The 15,488-nt window shown below is 46.6% G+C and overlaps 1 protein-coding gene across 1 annotated transcript in view; it reads left to right on the top strand.

The window, feature by feature from the left end:
- LOC111955533 (rho GTPase-activating protein 4) overlaps positions 1 to 15,488 on the top strand; it is a 35,373-nt gene continuing 19,885 nt past the window's right edge. Inside the window, 2 exon segments of the mRNA XM_070436381.1 lie at positions 1 to 520; positions 1,759 to 1,892. Coding sequence (XP_070292482.1) covers positions 1,823 to 1,892 — 70 coding nt within the window. The 5' untranslated portion in view covers positions 1 to 520; positions 1,759 to 1,822.

Below are 15,488 nucleotides of genomic sequence, written 5' to 3'. Positions count from 1 at the left end.
TCTGGTATTTCTAGTAGGCCTCGAGGAGGAAAGAGGAGAGGATGGGGGTGTGGCTTAGGTTATGAAATTCACTGAGAGAGAGAGAGAGTTCTGTGGGTGTGTGTGTGTGTGTGTGTGTGTGTGTGTGTTGTGGTGTGTGTGAAAGGGGGGGCTGTGTGTGTGTGAGAGAGGGAGAGATAGGGAGACAGGGAGGGGGCTAAGTATGTATGTGACAGAGAGGATGAAAATGAGACGGGGACAGAGAAGAGGGCTGTGTGTAAAAGAGAGGGAGAAAAAGAGGGAAATATAAGAGAGCTGTGTTTGATAGAGGGAGGAGAAAAAAGAGATTGAGGGAGGGCTGTTTTGAGGATGTGCTTGAAAACGGAGGAGGAGGAGGGAAAAGGAGAGAACTGAGCTGAGAAAAATCTGTCTGATCCGCACACTGGTCTCTGCGATAGAGGAAAGAGGAGGAGGAGAAGAGAGGCGGAAGAGAAGAGAGGATAGGAAGAAGAAGCGAGAGAACACAGGACTGCACAGTGAGGTATGGCTGTCATGGGTTGCTTTATTCATAGCTATGACAGAGGCGTGTGTATGAGTTTGTGTGTATGTATGAACAATTCATAAATTAGGCTGTTTTGTGCATATGTGTGTGTGTGTGTGTGTGTGTGTGTGGTTGTGTGGTGTGTGTGTGTGTTTTGTGTGTGTGTGTGTGTGTGTGTGTGTGTGTGTGTGTGTGTGTGTGTGTATGACTGCATTGACCCTGCGTTTGCTGATGTATGATGGATGGAATACGGTTAGATTATTAAGATGGAATGTTTGTGCAGAATTTCAGTGTGTCTGTGTGTGTGTGTGTTTGCTATATATCTTAATGGTGTGTTGTGGATGTGTATATAAATCGTGCCGATGAATGTGTTTAGGGTGTGTGTGTGTGTTGTGTGTTGTTCATTCGTTTCATATATTGTGTGTGCACATGCACAGTTGTGGCCAATTTGACATGATCAAATGTTCTTGCGATGAGCTCAGCTAGCCAACATCGCTGACAAGGCTTCATAATGTGTGTGTTGTGTCACACTTACTTAAAGCGTGATCAGGATTTCTTTTGGAGCAGACATATCTGAGATCTTCATATCATATACAGTATCTATAGCCTATCCACTATGTTTCAGCTAGCTATCAGTGGATTAGCATGTGCTAGCCAGTTAGTTTTAATAGAAAGCACAATGGTTCAAAAGGCAAGGTGAAGCTGTCTGTTAGCAGCACAGGAGGTGTGGCAGGGTGTGTGGTGTGGGCGTGTGTTTGTGTGGGTTGTGAACCCTAACCCTACAGCATTCATAACCTTCATTATTCAGATTACTCATCGTCTCCCGATGCGGATGCGCAGGACTATGGTAGATCGAAGGAACCAATCTACCTTTTCAGACTGCCAGGAATTTATCTGGTCAATATGGCAGGGGTGTTATGTCTGCTGTTTGTAACAGTGTGTTGTAGGTGAAAATTTGATTGTATTTTAAATGATTTTGAATGTTTAAGGACTCTTGAAGATTAGTCCAAATGAGGACTAAAGGAGAGCCTAATCAAATCAAATCAAATCTCCTTATCTCTCTCTCGCTTCCTCTTTCTCTCTTCTTTTTCTCATCTTTTTCTTTCTTTCTCTCTTTTTCATCCTCTTCTTTCTTTCTTTCTTTCTTTCTTTTTTCTCTCTCTCTCTTTCTCTCTCTCTCTCTCTCTCTCTCTCTCTCTCTCTCTCTCTCTCTCTCTCACTCATGTTCATCTGCTTAGACAGATTCACATTGGAGACCTGGAGGATCTATTGACAGGGTTAGAGGTCAGGGACTAGGCAGACATGATGACATCACATGGAAAGCTGAGGATGCAGAGAGGGAGTCTATATGAGTATGACTCCCAGATCAAAGGTGAGAACACATACTTTTCTGTGTGTGTGTTCATACATACAGTATACTGCATGTACTGTCTAACTTGTGTTGTCGTGTGTATGTTCATGTGAGTTCATACATGTGTGTATGTGTGTACACGTGTGTTCGTGTGTGTGTTCATGCATGTACTGTGTGAACTTCTTTTGTGATCAAATGTTTTTTATTTAGTAATAATAACTGTCAGCAAACATGAATACATACATACACAATTAGGTTCCAACTTCCCTCCCCCATCCCCATCCCTCCCGAGGACTTTTGGGATCAAATGAAATCAACACACATTGACCAGAAAAATAAAAAATAAAAACTCAAAGCAGCACATTCAAAGTATCTTCTTTAGCTCCACGAACGCATCACAGACACTGACTGTACAAAATATTAGGAACCCCTTCCTAATATTGCGTTACACCCCCTTTTGCCCTCAGAACAGACTCAATTTGTTGGGGCATGGACTCTACAAGGTGTCAAAAGCATTCCACAGTGATGCTGGCCCATGTTGACTCCAATGCTTCCCACAGTTGTGTCGAGTTGGCTGGTAGTGGATCTCTACTCCGAAAATAGCTTGTTCCATCTCATCCCTCAGATGCTCAATTGGATTGAGATCTGGTGACTGGGCAGGCCACTGCAGTAAGCTGAATTCACTGTCATGTTCGTGGAACCTTTCCTGGACAATCCTAGCCTTGTGGCATTGGGCATTATCCTACAGAATTTTTTTTATCTGCAGATGGATACATTGCTGCGATGAAGGGATGCACCTGATTGGCAATGATGTTCAGCTATCCTGTGGCATTCAAACATTGCTCCACTTTTATAAAGGGGCCCAATGTGTGGCATAAAAACACACCCCACACCATCACACCACCGTCACCAGCCTGCAATGTTGACACATGGCATGATGGATGCATGTACTCATGTGGTTTTCTCCATACCGTGGTCCTCCCATCAGTGTGAAACAGCAGGAACCGGGGTTCATCAGACCAGGCAATGTTTTCCCAATTCTCCATTGTCCAGTGTTTTCATTCCTTAGCCCACTGCAACTGCAGTTTCTTGTTTTTTGCTGAAAGAAGTGGAACTCTGTAACGTCGTTGGCTGCCATACCCAATTCATGTCAAGATACAACAAGTTGTGCCTTCTTTTATGGGTCTTTGAGCAACAATGTTGAAATGGACTGTCAGTTGACTAAATGTAGCCTGCCTGTTGCTCTGCACTGCCTCCTTTGTCCTTTTTCATCAATTACCTATTTTTGACCACTGGCCTGCCGTTGGCTGGATGTCCTTTAGGTAGTGGACCATTCTTGATACACATGGGAAACTGTTGAGTGTGAAAGACCCAAGAGAGTTGCAGTTCTTGACACATTCAAACCAGTGTGCCTGACACCTAGTACCATACCCCATTCAAAGGCACTTAAATCTTTTGTCTTGCACATTCACCCTAAATGGAACACATACACAATGCATGTCTCAATTGACACAAGGCTTAAAAATCCTTCTTTAACCTGTCTCCTCTCCTTTGTCTTCCTAATGTTTTGTACACCAAAAAAGTGAATATACATTGATGGATAAAGAGTGAGTTTTGAGGCTTCCATCGTACTACAATCATTTTCTTGGCAGCCGTTAGGCCAGCAAGAAATCAAATCAAAGTGTATGTACACAGATTAGCAGATGTTATCACAGGTTCAGCGAACAGTGCCGAAATACCTAGCAATAAAAAAATTATTACACACATAATCCAGCAAAATACATATAAAGTGGGTGAAACAATATGTAAACATTATTAAAGTGACCAGTGTTCAATGACTATGTACATAGTACATAGGGCATCAGTCTCTTACTGTGGGGCAAAAAAGTATTTAGTCAGCCACCAATTGTGCAAGTTGTCCCACTTAAAAAGATGAGAGAGGCCTGTAATTTTCATCATAGGTACACTTCAACTATGACAGACAAAATGAATCCAGAAAATCACATTGTAGGATTTTTAATTAATTAATTTGCAAATTATGGTGGAAAATAAGTATTTGGTCAATAACAAAAGTTTATCTCAATACTTTGTTATTTCCCTTTGTTGGCAATGACAGAGGTCAAACGTTTTCTGTAAGTCTTCACAAGGTTCACACACTGTTGCTGGTATTTTGGTCCATTCCTCCATGCAGATCTCCTCTAGAGCAGTGATGTTTTGGGGCTGTTGCTGGGCAACACGGACTTTCAACTCCCTCCAAAGATTTTCTATACGGTTGAGATCTGGAGACTGGCTAGGCCACTCCAGGACCTTGAAATGCTTCTTACGAAGCCACTCCTTCGTTGCCCGGGCGGTGTGTTTGGGATCATTGTCACACTGAAAGACCCAGCCACATTTCATCTTCAATGCCCTTGCTGATGGAAGGAGGTTTTCACTCAAAATCTCACGATACATGGCCCCATTCATTCTTTCCTTTACACGGATCAGTCGTCCTGGTCCCATTGCAGAAAAACAGCCCCAAAGCATGATGTTTCCACCCCCATGCTTCACAGTAGGTATGGTGTTCTTTGGACGCAACTCAGCATTCTTTGTCCTCCAAACACGACGAGTTGAGTTTTTACCAAAAAGTTCTATTTTGGTTTCATCTGACCATATGACATTCTCCCAATCTTCTTCTGGATCATCCAAATGCTCTCTAGCAAACTTCAGACGGGCCTGGACATGTACTGGCTTAAGCAGGGGGACATGTCTGGCACTGCAGGATTTGAGTCCCTGGCGGCGTAGTGTGTTACTGATGGTAGGCTTTGTTACTTTGGTCCCAGCTCTCTGCAGGTCATTCACTAGGTCCCCCCGTGTGGTTCTGGGATTTTTGCTCACCGTTCTTGTGATCATTTTGACCCCACGGGGTGAGATCTTGCGTGGAGCCCCAGATCGAGGGAGATTATCAGTGGTCTTGTATGTCTTCCATTTCCTAATAATTGCTCCCACAGTTGATTTCTTCAAACCAAGCTGCTTACCTATTGCAGATTCAGTCTTCCCAGCCTGGTGCAGGTCTACAATTTTGTTTCTGGGGTCCTTTGACAGCTCTTTGGTCTTGGCCATAGTGGAGTTTGGAGTGTGACTGTTTGAGGTTGTGGACAGGTGTCTTTTATACTGATAACAAGTTCAAACAGGTGCCATTAATACAGGTAACGAGTGGAGGACAGAGGAGCCTCTTAAAGAAGAAGTTACAGGTCTGTGAGAGCCAGAAATCTTACTTGTTTGTAGGTGACCAAATACTTATTTTCCACCATAATTTGCAAATAAATTCATTAAAAATCCTACAATGTGATTTCTGGATTTTCTTTTCTCATTTTGTCTGTCATAGTTGAAGTGTACCTATGATGAAAATTACAGGCCTCTCTCATCTTTTTAAGTGGGACAACTTGCACAATTGGTGGCTGACTAAATACTTTTTTGCCCCACTGTACCTACACGTACGCTACATTCACAAGACGCAGGCCTCCTTATTATTCCTAGGCAGGGCTTTCTCCTATAGAGCTCAATTTTTATGGAATGGTTTGCCTATCCATGTGAGGGACAGACTCGGTCTCGAACTTTGTCTTTATTGAAGACTCATCTCTTCAGTAGGTACTATGATTGAGTGTAGTCTGGCCCAGGAGTGTGAAGGTGAACGGCAAGGCACTGTAGTAACGAACCGCCCTTGCTGTCTCTGCCTGGCCGGCTACCCTCTCTCCACTGGGATTCTCTGCCTCTGACCCCATTACGGGGGTTGAGTCACTGGTTTACTAGTGCTCTTCCATGCCGTCCCTAGGAGGGGTGCGTCATGTCGTGCCAGGCTTTTTTTACTATACACGACTTGAGTGGGTTCAGTCACTGACGTGATTTTCCTGTCCAATTTTTCCCCCACTCGGGCTTGTGCAGTGGAGGAGATCTTCGTGGGCTATACTCAGCCTTGTCTCTAGTGGTGCGGGGGCTGTGCTTTGGAAAGTAGGTGGGGTAATATCCTGCCTGGTTGGCCCTGTCCGGGGGTATAGGTCGGACAGGGCCACAGTGTCCCCCGACCCCCCCTGTCTCAGCCTCCAATATCTATGCTGTGATAGTCTATGTGTCGGGGGGCTAGGGTCAATCTGTCCAATCCAGTGAAATTCTCCTGTCTTATCTGGTGTTCTGTGTGAACTTAAGTATGCTCCCTCTAATTGTCCTATCTCTCTCTCGGAGGACCTAAGGCCTAGGGCCATGCCTTAGGACTACCTGGCCTAATGACTCCTGGTTGTCCCCAGTCCACCTGGTTGTGCTGCTGATCCAGTTTCTGCTGTTTTGCTTGTGGCTATGGAACCCTGACCTGTTCACCAGATGTGCTACCTTGTCCAGGACCTGCTGTTTTCAACCCTCTCTCTCTTGTTCTCCATCTCTCTCTCTCTCTGTACCTCACCTCCTCTCTTGACCTCTGAATGCTCGGCTATGAAAAGCCAACTGACATTTACTCCTGAGGTGCTGACCTATTGCACCCTCTACAACCACTGTGATTATTATTTGACTCTGCTGGTCATCTATGAATGTTTGAAAATCTTGGATAGATTTTCGAAGGCATGTCGAATAATTCCTCTTCCTGGTCTCCCCACTGCTCTCCAGGTCACAGAGGCACTCTTCTAGCAGATCTTCTCACATTTGTATTTGTATTTATTGTGGATGCACCATTAGCTACTGCCAAAGCAGCAGCTACTCTTCCTGGGGTCCAGCAAAATTAAGGCAGTTTATACAATTTTAAAACATTACAATACATTTCACAACACACTGTGTGCCCTCGGGCCCCTACTCCACCACTACCACATATCTACAGTACTCTGTGTGTGTGTCAATGTTTTGTCGCTGGGGTATGCATGGGTGTCCAAGCTGTGTGCCAGTAGTTTAGATGGACAGCTTGGTGCATTCAACATGTCAATACCTCTCATAAATAAAAGTAGTGATGAAGTCAATCTCTCCTCCACTTTCAGCCAGGAGAGATTGACATGCATATTATCATTAGCTTTCTGTGTACATGCATGTGCCAGCCGTGCTGGCCTAAGTCCTTTTTTGTGGCACCTGACCACACAACTGAACAGTATTCAAGGTGCGACAAAACTAGGGCCTGTAGGACCTGCCTTGTTGATAGTGTTGTTAAGAAGGCAGAGCATCGCTTTATTAAAGACAAAGTTCTCCCCATCTTAGCTACTACTGCATCAATATGTTTTGACCATGACAGTTTACAATCTAGTGTTACTCCAAGCAGTTTAGTCATCTTAACTTGCTCAATTTCCACATTATTTAGATGAGGTTTCGGATTTAGTGAGTGTTTAGTTCCAAATACAATGCTTTTAGTTTTAGCCCTAAATATTTCTAACTTATTCCTTGCTACCCACTCTGAAACTAACTGCAGCTCTTTGTTGAGTGTTGCAGTCATTTCAGTCGCTGTAGTAGCTGACGTGTATAGTGTTGAGTCATCCGCATACATAGAAACTCTGGCTTTACTCAGTCAGTGGTATGTCGTTGTAAAAAAAATTAAAAGCAAGGGGCCTAAACAGCTACTCTGGGGAATTCCTGATTCTAACTGAATTATATTTGATAGGCTTCCATTAAAGAACACCCTCTGTGTTCTGTTAGACAAGTAACTCTTTATCCACATTATAGCAGGGGGTGTAAAGCCATAACACAAGTTTTTCCAGCAGCAGACTATGATCAATAATGTCAAAAGCTGCACTGAAGTCTAACAAGACAGCCCCCACAATCATTGTGTCATCAATTTCTCTCAGTCAATCATCTGTCATTTGCGTAAGTGCTGTGCTTGTTGAGTGTCCTTCCCTATAAGCATGCTGAAATTCTGTCAATTTGTTTACTGTGAAATAGCATTGTATCTGGTCAAACACAATTTTTCCCCCAGAAGTTTACTAAGGGTTGGTAACAGGCTGATTGGTCGGCTATTTGAGCCAGTAAAGGGGGCTTTACTATTCTTAGGTAGCGGAATTACTTTTGCTTCCCTACAGGCCTGAGGGCACATGCTCTCTAGTAGGCTTAAATTGAAGATGTGGCAAATAGGAGTGGCAATATCGTCTGCTATTATTCTCAGTAAATTGTCCGATCCTGGTGGCTTGTCATTGTTGATAGACAACCATTTTTTCACCTCTTCCACACTGACTTTACGGTGTTCAAAAGTACAATTCAGTCCAACTGGCAGGTGGAGAAGACGAACCAGGAGCGTTATGGCCTTCCGGAGGACATCGTCTCCGACCGTGGCCCCCAATTCACATCACGAGTATGGAAGGCCTTCTTGGAGAAGCTCGGGGTCACGGTCAGCCTCACTTCTGGGTATCAGCATCAGTCCAACAGGCAGGTGGAGAGGATGAACCAGGAGCTGGGGAGGTTCCTGAAGAGTCACTGTCTGAACCGGTGTAACAGTTTAACTTTAGTCCGTCCCCTCGCCCCGACCCGGGCGCGAACCAGGGACCCTCTGCACACATCAACAACTGACACCCACGAAGCATCGTTACCCATCGCTCCACAAAAGACGCGGCCCTTGCAGAGCAAGGGGAACCACTACTTCAAGGTCTCAAAGCGAGTGACAATAACCGATTGAAACGCTATTAGCGCGCACCACCGCTAACTAGCTAGCCATTTCACATCCGTTACACCGGCAGGGTGAGTGGGCAAGATTCCTTCCATAGGCAGAGTATGCCCAGAATTCGCTGTGACACTCCTCCACTGGGTTGACTCCCTTCCAGTGTGTTCTGGGTTTTCAGCCGGCCCTGGCTCCGTGGACTCCAACGCTCCTGCGGTTGAGTGGTTCCAGTGCACTGAAGAAGTGTGGAGCTGCTGTATCTCACCCTCGTTTCAGGTCTCCCTTCTCAGGCCGGTGGTTCCTGGTCCCCTAGCTGGGTCTGCTCCAGTATCTGGTGGACTGGGAGGGGTATGTCCCTGAGGCGATGTGTTGGGTTCCGGTAGAGGACATTCTGGATACCAACATCATCCGTGATTTCAATCTTCGCCGCCTGGATCGACCCGATCCTCGTCCCCGGGGTCATCCTCCTGGTCGACGTCGTCCTTCAGCAAGAGCCGCGCGTCAGGGGGGGGGGGGAACTGTCACATCTGCTCCTCCCCTCCGGCGTGCGACGTCGCTGGAATACTAACCACCGGTCCTGGGAAACATCATTACGTGCTGGCACTCATCGTTATGATTCACACCTGGACCTCATTACCTCCCCTTTCCTTTTGTTCATAGGTCCTTTCCTTTTGTTCATTGCTCAGTTGGTCTTGCACCTGTGTGCATGGTACCGCGCTTCTGTTACGCTGTCTTGTTTCATGTTTGTTGTTTTCATTAAACATTTTACCTGCACCTGCTTCTTGACTCACGGAGTCATCATTACACTTTGACATCTGCTGATTTAAAAAGGGTTTCATAAAAACATTTGATAGCCTAACATGTGACAAATCTGATTTAGTGTATTTTCATTGGGTAAGCATTACAATAAGCTGCCTCAATATTTGCAGCCGTAGGTGGTAATATCTATCTAGGAGTTCTGAAATAATTCTAATGTTATGGAAAGATTTTAATCGAGGAAGCTGATCCGAGAGCAGCGCTCCTTTTCTTTTCGATCCTTTGGTTCCCTGTGTGCTGTTTTGGGAAACGCATGTCACATCTTCTGCTGTTGTAGGAAAGATGGATTGTTAAAACACTTCTTACTTCTTAAAACACCCATCACTATTGGGAAACCGGGCCCTGGTACCTTTATACACATGGTTTGGGAATGCCCTTAGGTGTCTATATTCTGGGATGAAGTAGCATCAAACTTGTCCACTGTGTTAAATATTCCTGCATCTCCTTTTATTTTACTTTTTAAATGTTTTTCTGTACTTCATTTATCTTTGTCAGATGCACATTCTTCCATTCTGACCAATTGGAATCTATGCTTCAAGATTGTTTTGATCACGCAGACATGGAAATGTTCCGGGTTGCCTCTGAGAATAGTATCAATGTACACTGAGTAAACAAAACATTAAGAACACCTGCTCTTTCCATGACATAGACTGACCAGGTGAATCCAGGTGAAAGCTATGATCCCTTATTGATGTCACTTGTTAAATCCACTTCAGTCAGTGTAGATGAAGAGATGGGTTAAAGGAGTTTAAAGCCTTGAGATAACTGCGACATGGATTGTGTATGTGTGCCATTGAGGGTGAATGGGCAAGACATGGTATGGTAGCAGGTGCTATGTGTCAAGAACTGCAAGGCTGCTGGGTTTTTCACACAACAGTTTCCTGTGTGTATCAAGAATGGTCCACCACCCAAAGGACATCCAGCCAACTTGACACAACTGTGGGAAGCATTGGAGTCAACATGGGCCAGCATCGCTTTGTAACACTTTTGACACCTTGTAGAGTCCATGCCCTGACGAATTGAGGGCAAAAGGGAAGGGTGGGTGCAACTCAATATTAGAAAGATGTTCCTAATGTTTTGTATATTCAGTGTATACACTGACTGTGACTGTGTTAATCAGGAAGTGCATAGAACACCACATTTAACCATAACAAGGTGACTGGGAAAACTGGACTTGCACAAGCAGACCAGCTACGTCCTCTGTAAGGCAATCAAAGAGGCAAAACGACAGTACAGGGACAAAGTGGAGTTGCAATTCAACGGTTCAGACATGAGACCTATGTGACAGGGACTCCAGACAATCACGGATTACAAAGGGAAAGCCAGCCACATTGCGGACACCAACGCCTCGCTCCTGGACGAGCTAAACACCTTCTTCGCCCGCTTCGAGGAAAACAACATCGAGCCACCGACACGGGCCTCCGGCGCTCATGAGGACTGTGTGCTCTCGTTCTCCATGATCGACGTAAGTAAGTAATTTAAGCGTGTTAACCCTCGCAAGGCTGCTGGCTCAGATGGCATTCCAAGCTGCGTACTCAGAGCATATGCAGATGTCTGGAGTGTTTACGGACATATTCAATCACTCCATGTTCCAGTCAGTTGTCCCCACATGCTTCAAGATGTCCACTATTGTTCCTGTACCCAAGAAGGCGGAGGTAACTGAACTAAATGACTATCGCCCTGTAGCACTCTCTTCTGTAATCATGAAGTGCTTTGAGAGGCTAGTTAGTGACCGTATCAACTCCACCTTACCCGACACCCTAGACCAACTGCAATTCACTTATCGCCTCAACAGATCCACGGATGACGCAATCGCCATTGCACTGCACACTTCCCTATCCCACCTGGACAAGAGAAATGCCTATAAGAATGCTGTTCATCAACTACAGCTCAGCCTTCAACACCATAGTGCCCTCCAAGCTCATCACAAAGCTAAGGACCCTGGGTCTGAACCCCTCCCTGTGCAACTGGGTCTTGGGCTGACCCCAAGTGGTGAAGGTAGGCAACAACACCTCCACCACGCTGACCCTCAATACGGGGGCCCCACAGGGGTGCATGCTCAGCCCCCTCCTGTACTCCCTGTTCACCCATGACTGCGTGGCCACGCATGTCTCCAACTCAATCATCAAGTTTGCTGATGACACAACAGTGGTAGGCCTGATTACCAAAAACGATGAGATAGCCTACAGGGAGGAAGTGAGAGCTCTGCAGGAGAAGTGCCAAGAAAACAACTTCTCCCTCAACATGAACAAAACGAAGGAGCTGATCGTGGAATACAGGAAACAGCAGAAAGAGCACGCCCCCATCCATATCGACGGGCCGCATTGGAGAGTGTAAAAAGCTTCAAGTTCCTTGGCATGCAGCAGGCTGAAGAAATTTGACTTGGTCCCTAAGACCCTAACGAACATCTATAGATGCACCATTGAGAAAATCATGTCGGCTGTGTGAACGCTTGGTACCGCAATTGCACTGCCCGCAACTGTAGGGTTCTCCAGAGTGTGCGGTCAACCCAACGTGTCACCGGGGGCACACTGCCTGCCCTCCAGGACCTCTACAGTACCCAGTGTCACAGGAAGGCCAAGAAGATCATCAAGGACCTCAACCACCCGAGCCACGGCCTGTTCACCCAGCTACCATCTAGAGCGAGGAGACAGTACAGCTGCATTATAGCTGGGACAGAGAGACTGAGAAACAGCTTCTATATCCAGGCCATCAGACTGTTAAATAGTCACCATTAGCCAGCCTCTGCCCAGTACCCTGCCCTGCACCTTAGTCACTGTTACTAGCCACCTACCACCCGGTACCCTGCCCTGAACCTTAGTCACTGTTACTAGCCACCTACGACCCGGTACCCTGCCCTGCACCTTAGTCACTGTTACTAGCCACCTACCACCCGGTACCCTGCCCTGAACCTTAGTCACTGTTACTAGCCACCTACAACCCGGTAACCTGCCCTGAACCTTAGTCACTGTTCTAGTTGACCTCCACCCGGTACCCTGCCCTGAACCTTAGTCACTGTTCTAGCTGATGAAGGAGGTTTTCACTCAAAATCTCACGATACATGGCCCATTCATTCTTTCCTTTACACGGATCAGTCGTCCTGGTTCCCATTGCAGAAAAACAGCCCCAAAGCATGATGTTTCCACCCCCATGCTTCCAGTAGGTATGGTGTTCTTGGACGCAACTCAGCTTCTTTGCCTCCAAACACGACGAGTTGAAGTTTTTAACCAAAAAGTTCTATTTTGGTTTCATCTGACCATATGACATTCTCCCAATCTTCTTCTGGATCATCCAAATGCCTCTCTAGCAAACTTCAGACGGGGCTGGACATGTTACTGGCTTAAGCAGGGGGACACTGTCTGGCACTGCAGGATTTGAGTCCCTGGCGGCGTAGTGTGTTACTGATGGTAGGCTTTGTTACTTTGGTCCCAGCTCTCTGCAGGTCATTCACTAGGTCCCCCCGTGTGGTTCCTGGGATTTTTGCTCACCGTTCTTGTGATCATTTTGACCCCACGGGGGTGAGATCTTGCGTGGAGCCGAGATCGAGGACATTATCAGTGGTCTTGTATGTCTTCCATTTCCTAATAATTGCTCCCACAGGTTGATTTCTTCAAAACCAAGCTGCTTACCTATTGCAGATTCAGTCTTCCCAGCCTGGTGCAGGTCTAAATTTTGTTTCTGGTGGTCCTTTTGACAGCTCTTTGTCTTGGCCATAGTGGAGTTTTGGAGTGTGACTGTTTGAGGTTGTGGACAGGTGTCTTTTATACTGATAACAAGTTCAAACAGGTGCCATTAAATACAGGTTAACGAGTGGAGGACAGAGGAGCCTCTTAAAAGAAACAATGTAAGACCTGCCAGGTAACTATCGATGTGCAGCTTGGTTTGAAGAACATGCGGAGCATGGAAATGGAACACGACACTATATCTCCTCGATTTCGTGAACATTTGCTTGTTGTAGGTGACCAAAATACTTATTTTCCACCAATAATTTGCAAAAATAAATTCAATTAAAAATCCTACAATGTGATTTTCTGGATTTTCTTTTCTCCATTTGTCTGTCATAGTTTGAAGTGTACCTATGATGGAAAATTACAGGCCCTCTCTCATCTTTTTAAGTGGGACAACTTGCACAATTGGTGGCTGACTAAATTACTTTTTTGCCCCACGTAGGTGCAGCAGGGTAGAATACCAGATGGAAGCGGCTAGAACAGTGAACTAAGGTTCAAGGCAGGGTACTGGGTGGAGGTCAGCTAGAACAGTGACTAAGGTTCAGGACAGGGTACTGGGGTGGAGACCACTAGAACAGTGCTAGGTTCAGGGCAGGGTACTGAGTGGAGGTCAACTAGAACAGTGACTAAGGTCCAAGGACAGGGTACTGGGTGGAAGGCCAGGCTAGAACAGTGACTAAGGTTCAGGACAGGGTACGGGTGGAGGTCAACTAGAACAGTGACTAAGGTTCAGGGCAGGGTACTGGGTGGAGGCAACTAGAACAGTGGACTAGGTTCAGGCACAGGGTACTGGGTGAGGTCACGCTAGAAACAGTGACTAAGGTCCAGGACAGGGGTACTGGGTGGAGGCCAGCTAAACAGTGACTAAGGTTCAGGGCAGGGGTACGGGTGGAGGTCAGCTAGAACGTAAGGTTCAGGACATCGAGGTACGGGTAGTGGAGAGCAGAGATCACACTAAGGGACAGGGGGTAATAGGGTGGAGGTCAGGACTAAGACAGTGACTAAGGTTCAGGGCAGGGTACTGGGTGGAGGTCAATAGAACAGTGACAAAGGTTCAGGACAGGGTACTGGGTGGGGTCAGCTAGAACAGATGATAAGGTCAGGACAGTGGTACGTGGGTGGGACCAGTTACAGTGTCTGAGGTTCATGGCAGGGCTACAGGTGGAAGCAGGTCGGGAATATTCATTGTATAGGCAAGGGTGGCCGTCAGCTTGTGGTGTGGAGCATTGTATGTTGACGAATGGTAGTGACGTAGGAGGTCCGAGGAACAGAAAGTCTGTACTATGGAGATGGTGTAGTCCACTCGAGTCAATGGTGACTAGGTTCAGGCAGTACTGGGTGGAGGTCAGCTAAAGAACAGTGACTAAGGGTTCAGGGCAGGGTACGGGTGGAAGTCAACTAGAACAGTGACTAAGGTTCCAGGGCATGGTTATGTGGGTGGAGGCCAGCTTAGTAACAGTGACTAAGGTTCAGGGCAGGCCATGGGTGGAGGTCAATGAACCTAGTGGACTAAGGTACCCAGTGGCAGGGGAGTTCGGGTGGAGGTCCACTAGAACAGTGACTAAGTTCAGAGGCAGGTACTGGGTGAGAGCCAGCTAAAGCAGTGACTAAGTCAGGCAGGGTACTGGGAGGCCAGCTAGAACAGTAACATATAGGTCAGAGAGGATAGTACTACGGTGGAGGTCAACTAGAAACAGGACTAAGGTTCAGGGCAGTGTACTGGGTGGAGGCCAGCTAAACAGTGACTAAGGTTCAGGCAGAGGTACCGGGTGGAGAGTCAACTAGAAACAGGACTAAGGTTCAGGGCAAGTTACTGGTGGAGCCAGCTAACGAGAATAGGCACATAAGGTTTCAAGGGCAAAGTTACTGGGTGGAGGCCAGCTAGAACAGTGACTAAGGTTCAGGGCAGGACTGGGTGGAGGTCAACTAGAAACAGTGACTAAGGTTCAGGCAGGGACGGGTGGAGGTCAACTAGAACAGTGACTAAGGTTCAGGGCAGGGTACTGGGTGGAGGCAGCTAGAACAGTGACTAAGGTTCAGGGCAGGGTACTGGGTGGAGTACAACTAGAACAGTGACTAAGGTTCAGGGCAGTGGTACTGGGTGAGTACTAGAACAGTGACTAAGGTTCAGGGCAGGGTACTGGGTGGAGCCAGCTAAAACAGTGACTAAGGTTCAGGGCAGGTACCGGGGTGGAGGTCAACGTTAGAACAACGGATGAAGTTCAGGGAGTTACTGGGTGGGAGCAGGAACAGTGTAAGTAGGGCTAGGGTCCGGGTGGAGGTCAACTAGACAGTGACTTAAGTGTCACAGGCAGGGTACTGGGTGGAGGCCAGTTAAACAGTGATAAGGTTCAGGGCAGGGTACCGGGTGGAGGTCAACTACAAAGTGACTAAGGTTCAGGGCAGGTACTGGTGGAGGCAAGCTAGAACAGTGACTAAGGTTCAGGGCAAGTACTGGTGGAGGCCAGCTAGACCGTGACT

This window comes from Salvelinus sp. IW2-2015, linkage group LG31 (assembly GCF_002910315.2).
Source record: "Salvelinus sp. IW2-2015 linkage group LG31, ASM291031v2, whole genome shotgun sequence".
NCBI lineage: Eukaryota > Metazoa > Chordata > Actinopteri > Salmoniformes > Salmonidae > Salvelinus > Salvelinus sp. IW2-2015.
This window is presented reverse-complemented; position numbering and strand designations above follow the sequence as displayed.